General features: G+C 35.4%; 1 protein-coding gene across 2 annotated transcripts in view; it reads left to right on the top strand.

The window, feature by feature from the left end:
• STIM2 (stromal interaction molecule 2) overlaps nt 1-22,723 on the top strand; it is a 174,657-nt gene that overhangs the window by 144,821 nt on the left and 7,113 nt on the right. The window contains exons 5-11 of one of the 2 annotated variants that reach the window (XM_068974913.1): nt 2,908-3,023; nt 6,123-6,300; nt 6,861-7,038; nt 11,410-11,577; nt 11,839-11,862; nt 12,263-12,363; nt 12,659-12,897. In XM_068974913.1, coding sequence (XP_068831014.1) covers nt 2,908-3,023; nt 6,123-6,300; nt 6,861-7,038; nt 11,410-11,577; nt 11,839-11,862; nt 12,263-12,363; nt 12,659-12,897 — 1,004 coding nt within the window. The remainder of the gene's footprint in view (nt 1-2,907; nt 3,024-6,122; nt 6,301-6,860; nt 7,039-11,409; nt 11,578-11,838; nt 11,863-12,262; nt 12,364-12,658; nt 12,898-22,723) is intronic. The other variant, XM_068974912.1, reaches the window with a different exon arrangement.

Below are 22,723 nucleotides of genomic sequence, written 5' to 3' on the forward strand. Positions count from 1 at the left end.
TATTTGAACCTGGATAGATCTGATACCAAAGTATAAGATGCTAGTTTATCCCTTAGATGTCTGGAATTGTCACTACTTTTCTAAATTATGTTTAAAAATTCCATTAGTTAACCTAATAATCACTAAAGATTTAAATGTTAAAATTTGCAGAAATTTCACTGAAATTTGACCCTTACAAGATTGTTCATGTTCCATTCAAACTTAGATTGTTCCTGTATCAAAAAAGACTTTAATAATGCTGTCTATTATTATGTGCATATTTCTAATCAGTTTGCCTGCATGTATCTTATTTAAGTACACAGCTTTTTTTGCTTAGAAGTTTGTATTTTGGATCAAGTTGAAAGTTTTCATATCTCCTTAAATGTATTCTGAGCATCAGTATTTCTGATTTTACTGTGCACATGACTATAATGATGAAATTAATGGGGTTAAGAGTCAAATCAGTAAGTGCATATTAAGTATTTTTTATATTCATGGTGCAACTAGATGCTGGAAAGAAGAAAAAAATTAAAATTGAATTCTTGCTTTTAAATAAGACAAGTTTCTAAATTAAAACAGTATAGTAGAGCATTAAGGTGGAATTAGGGTTTTTTAAGTTGTTTATGTTAACCCTGTGACTTATACAACTTTTCTTATGTTGTCCTTTGGGAAGTTTCTTTATATAATAACAACATGAAATAAACAGGCTGCTCAATATTTTGACTGTAAATGTTATGGCCACTTTTTTCTTTTAGTGAAGTAAACGTTTTCAGTTTTTAGTCACTAAGTCATGTCAAACTCTTTTGTGACCCCATAGCCTGTAGCCTACCAGGCTCCTCTGTCCATGGGCTTTCCCAGGTAAGAATACTGGAGTGGGTTGCCATTTCCTCCTCCAGGGGACCTTCCAGACCCAGGGATCAAACCTGCATCTCTTGAATTGCAGGCAGATTCTTTACCACTGAACCGTCTGGGAAGCCTGAAACTTACCAGAGATCCTCAAATTCTGGTAGAATTGTTGAGAAAACATCACACTTAATCAAGATAAGTTTTTCAAAATAGTGAGCATGTTACTACAGAAGAAAACTTATAAATGTAGAAGTTCAACTTTTAGGTCAGCCTACTGGTGCCTTTTTGAATGGAGGGGAAAGAAAAACTGGCTTAGTCTTCATCAAGCCCCTTGTATGTGGTGATAGAGATTAGATGAGTCCATTCAAAGGGGCAGTAGCAATTAATTACCTAAGTCACAAAGCTTTTTGTAGTGTAACTGTAGATAAAAGAGCTATTTGTAAGAATGTATAAGAAAATGTATTACACATTCCAGTTGTACACATACCTACAGTAATTCATTATTTTCTTTCCTTTCTGTGACTTTAAAATACTATTACATCTGTAGTAGGTAAACTATGTTAGGTTTCATATCATGGTTATCTTAAGCCTTTTACTGTGTTTTCTATATTCTGTAATTCTGTTACCAGAGCTTATACTAAGGCTCTCTTCACCTGACACATGCCTCCTCATTCCTTTCAGACCTGTGTGAACTTCCCTGACATCCTCACCCACGCAGGTAGAATCCCTTCCACCTCTGGACTCATATTGAACTTTGTGTAAAATTCTGTTTTATAGTTTCATTTTTACTACATCTCATTGTCTCTCTTAAATTTTGTATACTGATAGTATTGCTATCCATTCTTACACCCATCCATGCATTCATTCATCTATTACATAAACATTTATCAAGCATCTACTTTGGCCAAGCACCATGCTAGTTTTGGGGATAAAGAGATAAGACACAGTTTGCCTTCAGGCACTTTAATAAGTGTCATATTAAAGATGTGACAAGAGCTTACACACAAAAGGTTACCCACAGAGATGATGAATGTAGGCATTTTCTATAGGGAAAGTTAGAGTTCTTTACTCTCTAAAGTTTTGTGGAAACCTCATAGGAGTTCTGTAACCTGAAATCTTCCTAAATAAAAGGTTCAGAGTTCAGTCATTGGAATCATAGATAATTGGGATTGAATCCCTATCTTACTTACTAATTATGTCATCTTGGGCAAGTTACAACTGCCTTAGTTTCCTCATTTATAGAATGGCAATTTTACATATATTATAGAATTTTTTGAGTTTGGAAAGTTCTTGGCACAGTACTCAGCACATAATACATGCTTATTTTTTTAATTGTCATTGTTATTAACAGTTTTATTATTATTATTACACTTTGTGTCAGAAGATTCGTCTTTGTATCCCACTTGGTTAATAAGAAATCTTAACTACTGGCCTACTTGGATTGGAAGTCCAAAACAAAGCAATTTTATTTCCTATTTCACCTGAGCCTTTTGGCACCCTGCAGACTTTCTTCATTGCTAGTGAAATAGTTCTATACTTCTTATTACAAATATTCCTCAGTTTATTCCCCCAACCAGCGATGACTTTTTCCTTTTCATTTATGACTTCAGTGAACTTTTAAATAGTTTAAATATTAGAATGTAAAGGCACAGGTTTTTAAAATGATATTTATAAAGAAAATGAATATGATCTAAATTGAGAATGATTAAGTCTGCTGTGTTAATAAGTAAATTGCTTACAATTTTCTTGTTGTTTATGAAATGATGGTAAAATGCCAGAGGTAATTTAATAATTATAAAATATTTTGAATTTTATAAATTTCTGAATCACATTTATTTATAGCATAAAGAAACCTTTTAGAAAACAAAAACATCAACATAGCAATGAAATTATTGACATATAGTATTTGCACTGCTAAGCTTGCACTGAAAAGGTTTTTGTTGCATATAATGAAGTATTAAATTGCATTTGGGTGAACTCTTAATCATCACTAATATATATAAGTATTAAGTATGTTGCTGAAATATTTAAATGTACATATTAGTAATATTTTTAATATATATGTATTTTTTAAATAAACAGGATAGCAGTGCATGAATTTTCATTTATGATCTCTCAGTTGAAAATCAGCGACCGGAGTCATAGACAAAAACTTCAGCTCAAGGCACTGGATGTGGTTTTGTTCGGACCTCTAACACGTTAGTATTCTCTTGCACAAAATATGATGAAAAAGAGTAATCAGATCATCTGTTGTTATTTAAAGAAGGAAAAAGTAAGAAAGGTAGTAGACCAGAAGAACCGTCTGTTGGGTAAAAAGTACTATCTTAAAAGATTTATAGGATGAAATTTTCTGTCATTGAAATATCGCGTGTGGTATTTTCAAGGCTGGTTACTGATGTAGAAAGTTGTAAAACTGTATGTAAGTGGATTAAATTTCTAGATTTAAAACTCTATAGTAGTTTTAATGTTTGTTATTATAGTTCGATATTCACTAGAGTCCTTTTTAAAAAAGGTGCATTCTCACTATCTTGATGACGTGAAATAATAAATCCTAACTGGACTTTATTAATTACCAGGGAAAAGATTTTTAAGATACAGATCAACAACAGTGGCCCTAGAGGCCTGCTTGAAACTGTATAAAGTAACAGACTATTCTGGCAGAAGCACAAGGTGGAGAATATTATTTGATTGTTCTGAGGAAGAACATTTAAGAAATTGCTTTGTCATATTTGTAAGGAAAATAAACCTTCTTCTTTACCTTGACAGGAATACTTTCTTCCCAGAAGGGAAGTTTAATTTGTTTATGTCATTTAATTTCAGATTTCAGGAAGCTTTGGGGGAAAATTGTTTGAAGAGTACACATTTTAGAGGAATTTTATTTTTCAAAACGGAATAACTAAATTAATTCTAGAAAAAATGGCTTTCACAAATTATAAATGAAGAAACTAATGTTTGTTTTACCTCAGTTTTTGCAGTTAAGAGGCTTATAGATTTCTATGATACTGTGTTGGGGGTCCCCCTGCTTAAAAAAGGGTTACTGGAGAGGTTGGATGCATTCCATGAGTTTACTGGTGGTTCTTTTTTGGCTCAGGCTAAAAGAGCAGCTGGTGAAACAGCTGGAACCCCCCTTTGTGAGAGTTGGTGGAAATGCACTGTTGGTGGGAATTACAAACCCTAGGAAATAGAACACTATTGAAATGCCAAGCGTTCCATGGAGATGATACCCTTTCTAACCTTTTCCTTGTCCTGAGTTTTCAACTGAATCTATTGGGGATTGTCTTTGAGATTCACTCTAGTTTTTTCATGTGAATTATTGGTTAAAATAGGAATTAAACTATAGCATTTGTCTCTGTATACAGATTGATTGGGGATATTTTTATTTTATTGATCCAAGAACAAACTACTCTGTAAGCCAAACAGTATTATCATTTGTAAAGAAACCAAACTAGTCTCAAAGAATGTTGAAAACAAATGTATTAATAAACAAACCAGTTTAGAAGTTAATGATGCATTACCTTTTTAATGTGTTTGTCTTAGAATTATTACTTGAGTGAATGAACCTTATGGTTGGAACACCCACATTAAGATTATTAAAAAGAAGAAAAAAAAACCTAGCAGTATCAAGTGAATGGAGATACATTTTAAAGGCGTTTTCACTGAAATCCTTACCAGTTCATGGTATTTGTTGTATAGTTTGAGACTTGTCCATCTTTTTATTATTATTTCTGGTGGTTATAGTTCAGCCTGAATAAGTCTCATATTTGAACTAGAGCCTGAGCTGAACCTCTCAGCCCGAGGCAGAATAAAAACAAATCCTTTTGAGACTTGAGCCTTCTGCCAAGGAGTGAAGAGAGAATCTCTTTCACTGTAGGTGAGGGTATCTGCTCTGAAAATATGAAGCGCTGAGGATCTCTGGCATAGAGCATGCTGTTTACCACACTATATAAGCATACACGAACGCTAGCCTTGTAAGCCTAGGGTTCATTTCTGTGGCGCTCTTCATCTTGTCAAACATGGAAAATATCTCCTTGCTGCTAGAGGTATGGGCAGCTAGGCAGTTTTTCACTGAACACCTATAATCCGTTTGCAAGAAATAATACATCATGTTTTATTAGTTACCCTGCATCCCTCAATTGAGCCCCTGCCTTCAGAGATAAACTAGGAAATTATTTGACTAGCGGTTTCTGTGTTTTGTATTACTGAAGACAATAGGCCCTGGCTCCTTACTCCTTACTTTAGAAACAAGTAAGTGTTTAGAAACAAGTAAGTGTAGGAGTTACTTCTATCCCTGGGACCTGTTTCCCTCAAGTCACTGAGATCTCTGACAAAAAAACACCTAAAACATGGCTTGTCATGATCATTTGACCTGTGGTTTCTCAACCTTGCCACTATTTGCATTCTGGGCTGTATAATTCCTAGATAATTCTTTCTTATCACCAGAGTGGGAGCAGGAAAGAGATTATCTTGTACATTATTGGGTGTTTAACAACATCCCTGGCCTCTACCTACGAGATACCAGTAGCAAATAGCCCTACTTCCACTTCCCAAATTGTCAAGCAAAAATTGTCAAATGTCTGCTGGAGGGAAATGTCCCTCTCAGTTGAGAATCACTGATTAATCCTAACTAGTTACGTGGCTACATGCTTGGGAAGAAAACTTTCTGGTGAATGATGAGGGTTTCAGTTTCTGTATTAAAGCATGGCCACTACCTAACTTGTCTGAAGGAAGGGAGTTGGGCTGGTGATGGTGGAGCTCGTTATGACTCTTCACCCCATAGAGGATCGTTCTCTGTAGAATGCCCCAGGAGTTTTGTCACTGACTCCTGTGCCAGCAGGGGCATAGTGCATCCTTGTGGGGTTATCTCTGCCCCCTGTTGTTGTTTAGTTGCTCAGTCATTTCCAGCTCTTTTGTGACCCCAGGGACTATAGCCCGCCAGGCTCCTCTGTCCATGGCATTTCCCAGGCAAGGACACTGGAGTGGGTTGCCATTTCCTCCTCCAGGGGACCTTCCTGACCCAGGGAACGAACCTGCATCTCCTGCATTGCAAGCAGATTCTCTACCACTGAGCCACTGGGGAAGCCCTGGCCTCCTGTAGGCCTAGTATATCAGGTAGTTATCATAAACTCATTGATGATTTGAAGAAAAAGTTTGTAAAAGGCTGGGGCTTATATATGGGAGGGACATCTCATATTTTGTTTTGTTTTTAGATATCTACTACTTTTTAAATTAAGTGGCCATGTGTATTGAGATTTTGTGATACTCAAAGATTAATTGGCCATCTGTAATTCTTTTTATAGGCCCTCCTCATAACTGGATGAAGGATTTTATCCTTACAGTTTCTATAGTAATTGGTGTTGGAGGATGTTGGTTTGCTTATACGCAGAATAAGACATCAAAAGAGCATGTTGCAAAAATGATGAAAGACTTAGAGAGTCTACAAACTGCAGAGCAAAGTCTAATGGACTTACAAGAGAGGTGAGTAGGTAAAAAAGGCTATGAATCTTGTTTATGTGGGACCGTACAGTTTGTGAATATGTAATATGGGCATGTGCTTATGCATTTGTATTTAGGTTGATACATACATCAGGAATTGTGTGTACACTCACTTCCTTTCAAATTTTTAGGAAGGTCATAATTACAAATCTATTAAAAAAAACTATGCATTAGGGAATAAATGGATATTAAAAAGGTATGCATTAGGGAATAAATGGGTAGAAGACAAGTGGAAATCAAATGTAGGTAGAATTACATGTGTAGTTAAATTTTATTTTAAACATGACTTAAATAATTATCAATTTTTTAAAAGTGTTTTTCCTGAAGAGTGTTTCCATGCTATTTCCCTATTTTTAGCCCAAGATAAACCAAATAGCTATCTAGTAGGTTACCTGATGTTTTTGTTGTCCAAATTTAAGATAAATAGAAATTGCTGCAAATTGTGATCGAAACATGTATATTATTGCTTGATACATATTTATTCACTAAAATAATGAAATCTTGGAAACTTTTATGAGGAATTGTCATGTTTATTCTGTAAGGCTTGAAAAGGCACAGGAAGAAAACAGAAATGTTGCCGTAGAAAAGCAAAATCTGGAGCGCAAAATGATGGATGAAATCAATTACGCAAAGGAAGAAGCTTGTCGACTGAGAGAGCTGAGGGAGGGAGCTGAATGTGAGCTGAGTAGACGTCAGTATGCAGAGCAGGAATTGGAACAGGTATTTACGTTTTAAAGAAGTGTTTGTGAGGAAATTTGTGTTGCTACTCTGAGGATTTTTTTAAAATTTTGTTCCGTCTCCTACATTTTGTTCCATCATATATTCTTCCTTGGTCAGTAAGTAGGGTCACCTGTCCATATTGTTAGCACTGGGCAGAGTTCATACAGCAAAAAAACAGAGAACCAACTAAAAGATAAAGTTAGCATTGTGTTCACTCATGAAGTCCTAGCCCATGCCACGTTGTCTTGAGTAAACCTAAGATGTTTATTTAACATCTGTAGTATGTGTCAGTTTCTGACTATAACCTAGTAGTAAAGTATTAGTATATACAACGTTAAACTTCTCTGCTCGTGTTAGTAATCTCTATTAAACATCCATTTGAATCCTGTTAAATGGTTTTAGAACATTCTGTGGTACAGATTTTGAAGTTGTCCGAAAGGTGTCCTTTCCAATATCTGCTTCTACTGTGCATTTTGTTTTTCCTACTGTGCATTTACTCAGGATGGAATTCAGGCATTACACTATCCTTCAGAGAAGGTGGGGAGGTCGCCGGAGAATATCTTCTTAGGTAGATGTATTAGTTTTCTAATTCTGCTATAAAAAATTACCACAAACTTAAAACAACACATTGTTATTATCTTAGGTTCTTGCAGTCAGAGTCTAAAATAGGTCTACAAGGCTGCATTCCTTCTGGAGGCTCTGGGGAGGATCTGTTTCCTTGCCTTGTCCAACTTCTAGAGGCTGCCTGCATTTCTTGGCTCATGGCCCCTTCCTTCATCTTCAGAGCCTGTTGCTCCAGCCTCTGCTTCCATAATCTCATCTCCTTCTGACTTTGACCCTTTCTTTACTGATAAAGAATCTGAGGAACAAAACGAAGACAAGAAAGTGTGTTCGAGTTTAGAGAGTGACTTGTAAGACAGGTCCAAGAACTTAGGTATTCTGCCTCGCACTTTGCTTCAGGCACTGTTGCCTTCTCAGTCAGGTGCCAAATATGAAATAAAAATTAAGTAATGAATGAGTTTCGGTTTAAACTTAGACTCGTCAGAAAATGTTCAGTGTATGGTACTAGTTCCTTCAGGATTGTCATTTTTGGTAGGACTTGTCTGACTGAATGCAGCTATCTCTTTGGTTAACTGTTAACTTTTCTTTCTCTCATACCCTAGACGTTGTCTTTTGAGTCTTTTCCCTGTAAGGAGTTTGTTCTCTAAAATGACTCCTAGATTTATTTTTCAGTCTGGTCCTGTTTACGTGACAGAACCTTCTTTATACAGAATGTAGTAAAGAAGCAAGGAGTTCACAAAAAAAGCCTAGCCAAAATTACCCTGTGTTTGAGAATTAATTTTATGTTTTTTACTTCTGTGACAACTCCATACCTATTCTCAATGAGAATTCAAGCCTTGGTTTGTTTGCAGTGCTAAACTAAAAAGTTTGATAACTGTTTTTCTGATGTTTGCAGATAAGAAAGAACAAATCAGAAAGCAGTAGGGGGAAATCTATAGAGACATAAACTGATAGCATGTTGTAATGGAGACTGCCTCTCAGTGAGAGGGAAGACACCATGTAAAGAAGGACCTCTTAATCACAAGTATCCTAGTCTGGAGTTTGGAGCCTGGAGGCCTTGCACTCCATGCTAGACCCTAAGATTACCAGGATATTACAACCCAGCACAAATTTAATAATCCTAATGAGATCCTCAGTCAGTAAGTTTAAAGGAGAGAATTGGGTATTTAAAAAGAACTCCGTCCAATATGATTATAGTAATAAGAAACACAATTTTATGAGTCCTTACTGTGTGCCAAAACTTCATGCTGTGTACATCATTGCAAATGGTTTGCTCATAAATTTTAATCCTCACTGTACATAGATACATTCTCATTTACAGATGAGATGTGTATGCAGAGAGGTTTAATAACTTGCCATAGGTAGCACAGCTATTATGTGGCAAAGGGAAGATTACATGTGTCTTATTCCAAAGTCCATGTTTTCCCGTACTGCTATTAAAAGCTTTGTTTATAGAAGCAAATTTAACTAGGAAATGAATTTACATATTGTGTCATATAATCCGCAGTTCCACATAGTTTAAAGCTTTATTGTATTTTATGTGATGGGTAATCAACTCCTCAAAATTAAAAGGCAGAAAAACTGGCACATATTTTGTTAATTTCCATTAAACAAGAGCTTTTGGATGAATAATAGTACCACTTTATATTTTGTGTGGTTTAAATACATAAATTATTTTGTTCTTAAAGTCTCAAGAAACTTAAAATCAGGACAAGTCATAGTACCCCTGTTATACACAAAACAATAAGCCTCAGAAAGGAAAGAACTTGTTGAAGCTCACAGAGGTATACATCATAAAGTCAGGTCCAGAAGCCAAGCTTTCATATACTTTGGTTGTTTTTGTGTGTGTATGTGTGTGATACCATGTTTTCAGTTAGTACTGTTTCAGTCCTAGGACACAAAAATTATATAATTATTATATTTTGAAACAACTTAATTCATCATTTGTAAAAACTATTAATTATTCAATTTTCACTGCATCTATTTCCCTCTTTATTGAGCTCTTTGGGGGAGATACATTTATGGACACAATATTAAGGAAAATCTTAATGAGAAAAACATGAGCGAATTTGTTCAGATTATCTGTATACTTACCTGACAATGAAAATTTACAGAAATTTTAGCTTTAGAAGACAACGGGCATGTGACCTTCACTTTGTAGTGTTACATAGAACTCTGTGTCACAGGACCTGAGCTCAGCTTCTTTCTTGAGAGATTAGCAGGGACGCCTCAGGGCTCTGCCAGCTGTCTTATTAAGCACAGTATTGTCCCAAGCATATTGCATAGCTAATCGTGTCAGGCAAGTGTTGCTTATGATTTGTCTTAAGTAAGTAAGTGTTGTTTTACTTTCCCTGTTAATGTCTATATTTTGAATTATTTACTTCCTGTCTGATGGTTTTAGAGTTTTAAAAAGTTTATAGAAAACTTGAAAAAGTTTTAAAAAGTATTTCTGTACATTTTTTTTCTTGTAGTATCTGACAGCTGTTCTCTTTATCAGAAATTTGTGTCTAGTATTCTACTTTACCCTGGCATGTAAGGTTTATTTAAATAAATTAGATTTCATCAGATCAGACGTTCCTTTGCACGTTAGTTTAGGGATGAAGTTTCGGTTTACTTAACTTGGGAAAAATTAATTTGCAGTTTTGGGGCTCCCAAAGCAGGATGCTCCATAGTTCACTCATCACTTTGTCTGAAGGTCTTGAATATGTGTGCATAATTTCATAAACTCCATCCTGTATCTTTACACATCCTTAGCTTGAGCTCTTGCTAGTTTTTAAGTGAATCATTCCTAGAATAGGTTATCTCTTCCTCTGTGTCATTTTCTTAGACTGTCCCTAAGAGGTTTTTTGTTAGCACTTAATGCCGCCTCACAAACTCACACACTAAGCATTTTAGTTTTCTGTTTATTGTCTGGCTCCCCTAAAAGTTAACTAGAAGAAAAACTTACACATTCTGACACGGAAGCGATTCATGGTTTCCCTTGGAAAAATCAAGGTGAATCTCACTCATTGTCTGTTTTCTTGAAATTTACGTTTGGTCTGCAGGCGTTAGTTTATCTACTTTTTGATATGTGAGAAGCAGGAAAAAACTAAATAGAGGTGATATAAGACAGACTATAAGGGGAAATGTGCTCATAACAATGAGAAATAACTGGCATAAAGAAGATGTCTGAAAACATTTTTTAAAATGGTGTAATTACTTTAAAAATGAGTATATAGTTATAGTTTATAGTTCCCAGCAGAGTCTATATAGTGTATAGTTCCCAGCAGAGTCTTCTGGGAACATTAGAAGGGGTAATAGGACAAGTATTCACCCTGTTTTTGATATTTCTTCATATTCTGTCCATAAACAAACAAAAAAACACATTATGAGAAAAATGTAATCCATTTCAGTTGTTACATGCCCTGGGTGTTTGTCTCTCAATTGAGTCTGGCTATTATAAAATGTGAAAATGCAGTATTGCAACCTAAGAGAGATGTAAGCTCCCTCTCACCCTCTGTCTTTTTACAATCTTGCTTAGTGAGTTTAAGATGTGCTTAAACCTTTAACTTTTGTTTTAATGTTAAAAATATCATTTTAGACTGTGATTTTACAAAGAGTATAATTCAAATTGCTTTTTTCTTTTAATTCTGGTACTTAAATCTTAATTTCTTTTTTTTTTTTAAACTTAATTTAAATAGTTTTTAAAAAGAGAAATTTCTCTTTCTCTCTCCAACCTCTGCCACTTTCCTTTGCATCTCTTTCTACCTCCGTCTCCTCCACTCCTCCTCCTCTTTCTCTCTCTTTTTTTTCCCCCTGCCTCCCTCTCAGGTTCGAATGGCTCTAAAAAAGGCGGAAAAAGAATTTGAACTCAGAAGCAGCTGGTCTGTTCCAGATGCACTTCAAAAATGGCTTCAGCTAACACATGAAGTGGAAGTCCAGTACTACAATATAAAAAGACAGAATGCTGAAATGCAGCTAGCTATTGCTAAGGATGAGGTACTCGACTATATTGACTAAACTTACTAACATTTCTAAAGGGATTAACCAGTTGGTGTATAAAGGCCTGAATAAAATTTGTAGTATCACAGATTCTTTCATGAATTGGAACTTAGTGGGTAGATTGACTCTTGTAATCATAGGCTGTAAAGTTACTTTTTTAAGAGAAGGGTATACCTTTCAGAATGACCTTAGTATCATTTAAAAATCATCCCTGCTATCATGGTCATAAATGTTTTATACAGAGCTTTTCTCCTCTAGGTTGCTGCTTCATATCTGATTCAGGTTAGTAGTTACTAGAACTTAATGTCTGACTATTAATAATTGTGTGAAATTATTGAGTCTTATTCTGATTTCTAGTGAAAAAGAACAATAAAAAACAGTGCAGTCACTAACACCTCCATTGCAGTAGGATATAGTTTATGTTCTTCTAGTTTTAAATAGAAGAGTCAGGTCTTTCTGATCCATGGAAATAAAGAGAAAAAATTCTCCAGAACAAAGTTTGGCTTAGGAAAGCATGCTTTCGCCCTCATCTGTTTTCCTTTTTTAGAAAATAGGGCTATGTCTTGGCTAATAATTCTCCATTGATTTTATAATTATTAATATAGTCAAGACAAAATAAACCTTATTAGTGTGTGTTTTTTTCCCCAATCTGAGCCTTATTTTTCTCTCCTTGGGCTTTTAGGCAGAGAAAATTAAAAAGAAGAGGAGCACAGTCTTTGGAACTCTACATGTTGCACATAGCTCCTCCTTAGATGAGGTAGACCACAAAATTCTGGAAGCAAAGTAAGAACCTTATTGCAGTTGTCTATTTTTATTGTGTAGAAATAAAATTTATAGACAATTTGTTTTAATTTGTAATTATAGACAATTTTAAATTTTAATTTGTTATTTATAGACAATTTATATTTTAATTTGTCATTTAATCATGTTCTATTATATCCTTTATGCTAATTCCAAGAGGGGATAATTTCTTATGGAAATTGGTTAACTGCCTTGGTCTACTCATATAGTTGCCTGTTTTCAGTGCTGTATTAAAGACTTTTGATGCAAGAAGTAATTCCTATATTGACTTTTCCAGGAAAGCTCTTTCTGAGTTGACAACTTGTTTACGAGAACGACTTTTTCGCTGGCAACAGATAGAGAAGATCTGTGGCTTTCAGATAGCCCATAACTCGGGACTCCCCAGCCTCACCTCTTCCCTTTATTGTGATCACAGCTGGGTGGTGATGCCCAGAGTCTCCATTCCACCCTATCCCATAGCTGGAGGAGTAGATGATTTAGATGAAGATACACCCCCAATAGTGTCACAGTTTCCCGGTAAGTGGTTAGTTCAAAAAAGAGTTGATACAATTTAAAAATTAACTTTGTACCATACCTTTTATGAATCATTTGCTTTGAAATCTGTAATAAAAATTTAGTTAATTCTTCATTTTTTTTCTTTTTGTTCATTGTGTTTACTGTTTGAGAATACTATGTAAGGTATGTGTGGTATACATATGTATGTACGCATGTATAATAGCACATCATACATGCTAAGTCATTGTATGAATGAAATGCTGAACTTTGAGGCAAAACATCCTTTCATATGATAGCATTATCTGTAGTAGAAACTAAAAATTAGTGGAAGACCTTAGAAACCTAAGTCCAATCCTAGCTCTGCCACTCACTAACCAACTCTGTGACTTTGAGCCAATTTATTTTAAATTGAGTTGCTGTCCCAATAGGCATATTTCATAATATTTAGTTTTGCTTTTCCAATTCTTTTTATTTGAAAATATTTTCCTGCTGTATTTAACTCATAAAGCACTAAATCCATTCAACTTTAAACAAAGTTAAATGTGTTTATGTTTATAAAATATTTTCTTTTTGTGCTGGAAAGTGGTGCTTCTCCCAGAGGTGGTTTTAACATGTACAATTTTCATTATAATTGCTTTGTTATGTATGCTTTATTCTTTGCAGATATTTACAATGTTGAGTACATTTTGATAGGTTAAGTTTTAATATTTTATAATTTATTAATATTTGGAATTTTTGCAAGGTTACAGAGATTAAATTTAAAATATATATTTCTTACATTAGAAATTATTTGAAGAACTATTTATCCTTATTATTCCTTGTCTGATATGTTTTCCCAGTCTTTGTAACCCTTTTGAAACAGTATCTATAGAACAAGATTCCAAAGAATGGAGCGCAAAATTTAATCATTTATCAGTTGAAAACTTACACAGAAATTTGAGACAAATCATGATATATGATGATTTTCCAGTTTAAATTTTTCTGTCCAGTTGAAGAGCTCTTTTAGAGCTTTCCTAAAAGTTAAGATTTAGAAAGTGTTCTAATTTTAAAGCAATTTTATGAAATAAAGCCCTAAATATTTGAAAATAATTCGTCAGTGACCTATTTGCTTGTGTTCATATTTGTGATTTTAATTATCTAGTTTAATGGTAGACAGGTAGTACAGGCAGACTGGGGAGACACTAACCTCTTACAAGAGGAACAGGGGAGAGGGCAGATTGTACGCAGTATTTACTGTATTTACATACTGCAAGTGTGACCTCAGTCATTCCACCTGCCACATGCTGCAGAATAGTGATGATTGCAAAGTTTTATCTAGATGTGGGCCAGCTCTTCTGTCAGCTTGTGTTTATCAGAATTATGTGCCCTTAGGCTGCCTTTAAGCTTGCCGTATGCAATACTGATTCATAAGTATATGGTTTTGTTTGAAAATGATAGCTTTTTAGTTACAGTTTCTCCTTAGAAACATTATTCAGTATCAGAAGTATGTATATATGTATTCCCTAAAATTAACCAGTTTTTTTCTTTCCTTTTAAAGTACTTTTTGATTAGGACAAGATATCTACATGTGCATTTAAAACAAAACTTACAATTAAATGTGAATAATTTCTTTATGATTGTGATATACAGAGAAATCTGAACTTTTAAAAATAAGAAAGTACAAGAACTGATTTTAAATTCAGTATGATGTTTTAGAAATGCTGAAATTTATTATCTGTGAAAAGTAAGTTATACCAGAGATTACACTTTGAGAGCTCTGTCTCCACCCAGTGGCACAAAAGTAATACTCTGTTTACTGACAGAAGCATAATTTCTAGACCTGATAGATAAACTCTTGGCAGCAGTACTAGGGTCTAGGGTAGAATGAAGGATCTTCATTATATATCCTGTAAAGCAGTTTTAAATCTGCACCATGGATGTGTGGTAAATTATCTTAAGTGTGAAGTAATGACAAGGAAACCTGCCTATGGTATGTTAAGTGCCAAATAAAAGATTATAAAACCATATACAGAATAATATTATAATATTGTATATGTTTAAGTATGTACAAATAAACAAAGAAAATATTATCAAAGGTTAGCTCTGTGTGGATAGAACAGGTAATAGTTGTTTTCCTATGACCTTTATAGTATCTACTAAATATTTATAGTGGGATTGTAGTAGCAATTTATTTAAAATTTCTTACCATAAAGCTCTTCAGATAGGCTTTAAAATGCTGAAAATAAATTGCTTATTTACTATGATGATAACGTTTTGCTTTATTCATCTTTCTTTTTCTCTGAAAAAAGAAAATACGTCATCTCCCCGTCCTACTAAAGTTGTGTGTCTTCTAAAGCCTTTTGTACTTTTAGTACATGCAACTATAGCTGTAAGCAGTAGATACAATTGGTTGTTTAAAAATGTACATAAATATTATCAAGCTGTAGGTATCATTTCACAACTTCTTGCTCACCAATATGTTTTAGAGAATTTCCATGCTTATATACAGATAAATTAAATTCACTAAAACTGTTTAATATGAGTTAACCACAGAGACATTACTTTATCAACAAAGGTCCATCTAGTCAGGCTACGATTTTTCCAGTAGTCATGTATGGATGTGAGAGTTGGACTATGAAGAAGGCCGAGCACCGAAGAATTGATGCTTTTGAACTCTGGTGTTGGAGAAGACTCTAGAGAGTCCCTTGGACTGCAAGGAGATCCAACCAGTCCATTCTAAAGGAGATCAGTCCTGGGTGTTCTTTGGAAGGAATGATGCTAAAGCTCAAACTCCAGTACTTTGGCCACCTCATGTGAAGAGTTGATTCATTGGAAAAGACTCTGATGCTGGGAGGGATTGGGGGCAGGAGGAGAAGGGGACAACAGAGGATGAGATGCCTGGATGGCATCACTGACTCGATGGCCGTGAGTCTGAGTGAACTCCGGGAGTTGGTGATGGACAGGGAGGCCTGGCGTGCTGCAATTCATGGGGTTGCAAAGAGTCGGACACAACTGAGCGACTGAACTGAAGTGAACTGAACCACAATATATTTATTTTTGTATTGTAATAATAAACTAAGATCGTGGCATCCAGTCCCATCACTTCATGGCAAATAGAAGGGGGAAAAGTGGAAGCAGTGACATTTTCTTAGGCTCCAAAATCACTGTGGATGGTGACTACAGTCACAGAATTAAAAGATGCTTTTTCCTTGGAAGGAGAGCTATGACAAACCTAGACAGCATATTAAAAAGCAGAGACATCACTTTGCCAACAAGGTCCGTGTAGTCAAAGCTATGGTTTTTCCAGTAGTCATGTACGGATGTGAGAGTTGGACTGTAAAGAAGGCTGAGCGCTGAAGAATTGGTGCTTTCAAATTATGGTGCTGGAGAGAATTCTTGAGTCTCTTGGACTCCAAGGAGATCAAACCAGTCAATCTTAAAGGAAATTAACCCTGAATATGCACTGGAAGGGCTGATGCTGAAACTGAAGCCCCAGTACTCTGGCCAGCTGATGTGAAGAGCTGACCCATTGGAAAAGACCCTGATGCTGGGAAAAATTGAAGGCCAAAAAAGAAGAGGGCGGCAGAGGATGAGATGGTTAGATAGCATTGCCAACTCAATGGACATGAGTTTGAGCAAACTCCAGGAAACAGTGAAGGACAGGGAAGCCTGGCATGCTGCAGTCCATGGGTTTGAAAAGAGTCGGACACACCTTAATGACTGAACACATACACAGTAGTAAACTACAGTTTATCCATTTTTCTGCCAAGATAGGTTCTTTCTCCTCTTATGCTCTTGCAAAAAACACTGCAGTGAGTATCCTTATCTCTGTCTCCTTTTTCCTGACTTGGAGAGTTTCTCTGGGTGGACACATAGAAATCTCTAAGTTGTTGGGAAGGCATTTCTTAAGAGTTGTTGCCAAGTTGTTTAAAAATGGTTCATGAATTTTCAGTCCTCCCATTTTGCTAATATATGATTTTATGGCTATAGATTTTCCTCTGAGAACCACTTTAACTGAACCTACAAGTTTTGATATGTGTAGTTTGATTGTCATTTAGTTTTAAAAATGTTTACAACTTTTAATGTGTCTCTTCCTTGAGATATTAATTACCTGGGAGTATATGTTTTAGTTTCCAAATGTAGTGTGTTTGTTTTGTTGTTTATTTGGCCCTTAATTTTTAAAAAATATCTTTACTTATCAATTTCTAATTGTATTCTGGTTAGAGAATTGCACCTGTATAACATTTATTTTTTGGTATCTCCTGAGACTTGGTTCATAACCTAGCATTTATTTGATTGAATATTTAAAATTTTGCACACATATCTGAAAACTAGTTTCCTAGTTGTTAGTTATAGGGCACTACATTGTTAGTTAAATCATGTATTAGTTATGAAAAATCTTCTATATACCTACATTTTTGTCTACTTTTCTATCAGTTACAGAAAGATGTGTTAAGAACTCTCATATTTATCAGTTTATTCTTGTGATTCTGCTCATTTCTGTTTTATATAGTTTGAGCCAAGTTATGTGGTGAATACAAGTTCACTGTATCTTTTTGGAAGATTATTTTTTTATGATTATGCAGAGACTGCTTTACAGCTAGCTAACAGTACTTTTTACTTTTCACTTGCATGCATTGGAGAAGGAAATGGCAACCCACTCCAGTGTTCTTGCCAGGAGAACCCCAGGGACAGGGGAGCCTGGTGGGCTGCCGTCTATGGGGTTGCACAGAGTCGGACACGACTGAAGTGACTTAGCAGCAGCAGCAGCAACAGTACTTTTTGCCTTCAAGTTTGTATTATTTGATATTTAAATAGCTAAAAGAGCTTTCTTTTCATTAATATTTGCCAACATAATATTTTCTCTTTCTTTACTTAAAGCTTTTTCCATCATCAGACTCTAGAATATGTCTGTATAAGAAATAGCAGAAACTGCTACTCCATTGCATTCTCTTTGAGGATCTCTGTTGCCAGCTATGGTCAGCTTAATCCAATTACATTTAATCTGCTTGTTGATCCATTTGGATTTATTTCTGGCATATTATTTTGTCTATTTTCTACACCTCTTCTCAGCTTCTCTATCATTCTCCTAAGGTTCTTCAGATGCTTTAATTTTAGACGCTCCCCTCCCCATCTTATATATTAATGTTGTCCAGTGTTTTCTTTTGAATACCCTGCAAAAATCATTTTTTATTGTTTTATTCCATCATTGTTGAGAAATATTTATGTATTTCTCTGTTCATTGTATTTTCTTCATTTTTTCCTTTTTTTCTTCTTCCTTAAAAATATATTTTTTAATAAAAGTTCTTTCAGGGAGTGACTGGGAGTGGTAAATTTTTTCTTTGCCTGAAAATGTCTTTTTTTTCACTTTCACTTTAGGATAGTTATTTAATAGGATATCAAATTCTAAATTAATAATTGTTTCTCCCATAGTATTTTGAGAGCATTTTCTGGCCCCTTATTGTTACTGCTGAGAAGTTCTAGTAAGGTAGATTGTTCTCATTTCTTTTTAGTTAATCTCTTATTTCTCTCATTGCCTAGAGAATGTTTTCATTTTCTTTTATAATATAGTTCTATTATAATATAATTAGGTATAGAATTTTCCCCAGATACTTGGTATGCTTTTGAATCTGAAGATGTATATCTCTTTTCAATTATGGAAAATTATTAGTAATTTTCTCTTTGAATATTATTTTTCTTCTCTCTGTTTACTCCTACTGTAATATTAGCTGTATAGAAATATAAGACTAATATTAGCCTCTAGTTACATGTTGGATTTTATTTTATATGCCATCTCTCTTAACCTTTCTTTTTATCTAATTGTGCTGCATTCAGAGAAATTGCCTTAGATTTGTCTTCTAGATTACTTATTCTTTCTGCAGCTCTAATTTTGTTTAACCTGTTGCTTGAATTTTTAATTTCAGTGACTGTTTTCATTTCTGCTCTCCTTGATTCTTTATAAAATCTACTTGTTTTTTTAAATGCTTTTCCTTTTCTCATATTTTCAGTTTTTGTTTTATAATTTAATGATCTTAAACATCTTATTTTTTAGTTTTATTTGATAATTGTATTACTTGGTGTTCTTGATGAATTATTGCACCTGTTTCTTGAGTTTGCATAGCAGATGGCTTCTCCTGTTTTAAAGTGTTTTACTGAACTATCTTAAAGAGATTTGCTTTTTTTTTCTTCCTCCTGGGAGACACTTGTGAGGAGTAGGAGTAGGAGTAAGAACTGTCTTCAGGGGATTTACTTTTCTTCCTTCCTCCTGGGAAACACTTTGTGAAGAGCTCCGCAGTGTGATTTCTTTTGCTCTGGCAGTAGTTTCAAGGGCTTCACCTACTCAGAACCATCCTTTTTTTTTTTTGGTTAACTTCTTGAATTTGAGTTTCACAGACTTTCGCGGTAGTAAAAACTTGATCTCCAAGGTAGTCATGAGTTAGCTTGTACTGAGTTTGAGTATTGAACACCCAGAGTACTGATGTTTCCACAAGAGCCTTTTTTGGTTCCTGTACCGGCAGAACATGCACTGAAGGGAGTTCCTTGTTCATTGGTCAGATTTTTTTCCAATACACCCTCCCACTGAGGAGGGTGGTGGCCCTTCCAGGACCAGGCTTTTATCGAGAACACTCGCTCTTGATTCCTTTTCCTCCCCTTATGTGGGCTCTCGCTGTCATTTATAGCCCCCAATTAAAACCCAAACCCTTAAATTACTGAGACTGAGGCCCTCCCACAGCAGTTCTCACATCACTCACAGGCCTATTAGCTCTGGCTTTAGTCTTTCTGTTTGGCATCTGAGAATTTTCTCTTCTTCCTTTCAAACTCAGCTATGCACTTAAAACTATTGTTTTATTTTATTCCACATACTGAAGTATTTGAGGAGATTTAAAATATGTGGTTAGGGGCTGAGGGGTTGGGGATGGTGGTCAGCTTATCTTTGACTGCCATATTGCTAGAACCAGAAGTCCATATATTACTTACTATTTTTGGTTGTTGTTGGTGGTGGGGGGACCCCCTTATTCAAAACAGAATTTTACCTTCTTTGTCATAAGGAAATACAGTTTGCAAAATAGCATCATATTAAACCGCTTTGCTTCTGTATGTAATTACTGATACTAGAATGAAAAATTATCTCAGAAATAAATTTCTGTATAGTAAACTTCAGTGTTTCACTTAACTACTCTGATAAATCACAGGATGGGATGGCTGTAGACATTCATTGAGAATTAATAATTGCCTGGAAATATTAAACATACTCACCTATGTATAGAAGAGTTTGTTACCCAAGGTCAAAGTGAACTGCTTTTTAATCCTACTTGAGTTTTATGGTATTATAACTGAGTGCAGCCTTCTGTAGACCTCATTAAGCCACAAGGAAGAAGGACCCTCAACTCTAAGTGTATATATCTCTAATGGAAGGATTTGTACATTTCTTGAAGTGAAAGAGATGGCAACATATGTGAGAAGAAGAATTTTCAAAAGAATTGTAGAGTTGTAAACAATTCCATATGTGACCCATGTACTGCTTCTTATCTTTGTTATATTCTTTATTGGATTACTTAAAATTTTCCACATGTAATATATTTAATTTTTTTCTTAAACCTTCTTAGAGACACATCTTTCCATATTTGTGAGTAATACTCAAGTTTTGCAAGCAGGGAACCCTAGTTCTTCCCAGTCTTTCTCATCACTCCTAGTCATGGCTGAATGTGGCTACATTTTACTGTATATACCAAATAAGCAGTGGCTGATGAGAGTGGCTGCATCATATGCTAAGAGTTATAGAACTTAATTATCTGTGTTAGTCTGGATACATTCTTTTAGTATTTGTAGGATGTTATTTCTTCTTTGGCGAAGTGATATTGGACTTTGGAAGATTCCGATATTGGAAATCTTCTAGTTTTGTAATATAGGAATAATAAGTAAGTAAAATTCTAATGGTTGGCCTACTAAATTAAAAGTATTTTCATATTGTATGATTTGTGCTTCAAAAAAGCCTTATATAGAGGTAGTCCATTATGGAGGTAGTCAAATATTATGAAAATATTCCCTTCAATTTCACCTTCTTTTTTTACTCCATCAAGATATTTCATTGGCTGTTTCTGTTTGAGTTGTTCCTTGATTCACCCACTGAACTCATTCAGCTTACTGATTCACTCAGTAAATACTTATTGTACATCTGCTTTTTTGCCTGGCTCTGTGCGAGTTGTTGTGATGCAGTGTTGAACATTTTACACAGTTAACTCCTGCATGAAACATGCAGTCTAATGGAAGACCAAGAAGAGCAATGCAATGAGAACAGTTTCATGATGTGAAAATACACTGTGGTATTGCCATGTGAGAACAAGGAGGGAAATGCTGACCTTAAATTTGGAGGGGCTAGGAAAGTTCCTGGAGGAGCTGCTTTTGAAGCAAAAACCTGAAATAAGAGGTCAAGGGAGAGATGAGATGAGGAATGGAACTGTGAAGTGAATATCTTTTCCTAGTGTTCCTATAACAGAGAAGAGGGATACCAGTTCCAAATTAGAGGCTAGATAAATAGGGCATTCTAAGCCACGTTAAGGTGTTTGGCTTTATCCTACTCCTAGAATTAATGGGAGTCAAGTGTTCTAGGCAATAAAATGTCATATTCCTTTTCCATCATAAAGAGGTTGTGGAGGCCGCTGCATGGAGAGTAAGTTGGAGGAGAAAGATCAGTTACTAGTCTGGTACAGTGGCTCAGCATAATGCAGTGGTAGTGGAGGGGGGAGTGGACAGATGTGAGAGAGACTGAGGAGGTGGAACTGGAAACATGTTATGATTAACTAGATGGAGATTGTGATGAAGGAAGAAGAGTATCAAGAATATCTGGTGTGTCCAATTCATATAACTAGGTGAGGTGTGATGGTTTTTTTTTTTTTTAACCAAGGTGAAAAACAGAGAAGGAGGAGTGTGTTTGGGAGGAAAATGTTGAATTCAGTATGGACATCTGTGGAATACTTAAATGTCCAGTAGGCAGGTGAATGGGAAGTTCCAATGTTTAGAAAAAAGATGAAAGCTGGAGTCACAGATTTGGACTTCTGTTGACTGCAAAGGATAGTTGAAGTAATGGGAGTGGATGAAATTTGTTGAGAAGGAAAAGTGGAACAAGCACAGAACACGGCCTAGGATAGAACTTTGAAGCGGTGAGTAAAGGAAGAGGTGAGAAGATGGTTGGAGAAGTCGAGGAAAGGACAAACTGATGTCACGTGCTGATTCAGTGGTAAGAAAGGATGGAGATACTCACTGAACTTAGCAGTGAGGACATTTATCATAACTTTGCTAACAGTAGTTGTAGCGAAATCATATGGACGCACTTTACCATTTCTTTCCTGAGTGAGTGAAGATAAAGTAGAGGAGAAAGCAACTCTGATCATTTACATGAAAAGGAATAGCGATGTCCGCTGAAAACAGTCTGAGCGTAGAGGAGGCTTTGTTGTCGCTGTTGTGGTTTATCTGTTTCTCGGGTTTGTTTTTTCAACTTTTATTTTTGAGTGCTGATGGGAAATGGAAGAGGAGAAGATGAAAATAAAGGCAGCAGAAGGGACAGTCAGTAGAATAGGGTCATGGAGCTGAGGGTCGAGAATGGGACAGTAGTGGAAGGAACAGGACGTGTGAGCTTGAAAGGTAGAAATGTGATCAGAGTCTAGATTACCTGGTATCTTAAACTCACTATTTCAAAAATGGGAGTTTTGAATAACAGTAAGACCAAGGCATGAGAGTGGGTGGTGGAGTAGAATAGAGGTGAATGTCTGGTGAGAAGAGATGAGAAGCATGATTGGTTACGGTGATAGTCTTATGGATGAGATGGCTCAAGCTGATGAGATGTAGGATGAACTGGGAAGAGAATGAC

This window comes from Capricornis sumatraensis, chromosome 7, assembly GCF_032405125.1.
Source record: "Capricornis sumatraensis isolate serow.1 chromosome 7, serow.2, whole genome shotgun sequence".
Lineage (NCBI taxonomy): Eukaryota > Metazoa > Chordata > Mammalia > Artiodactyla > Bovidae > Capricornis > Capricornis sumatraensis.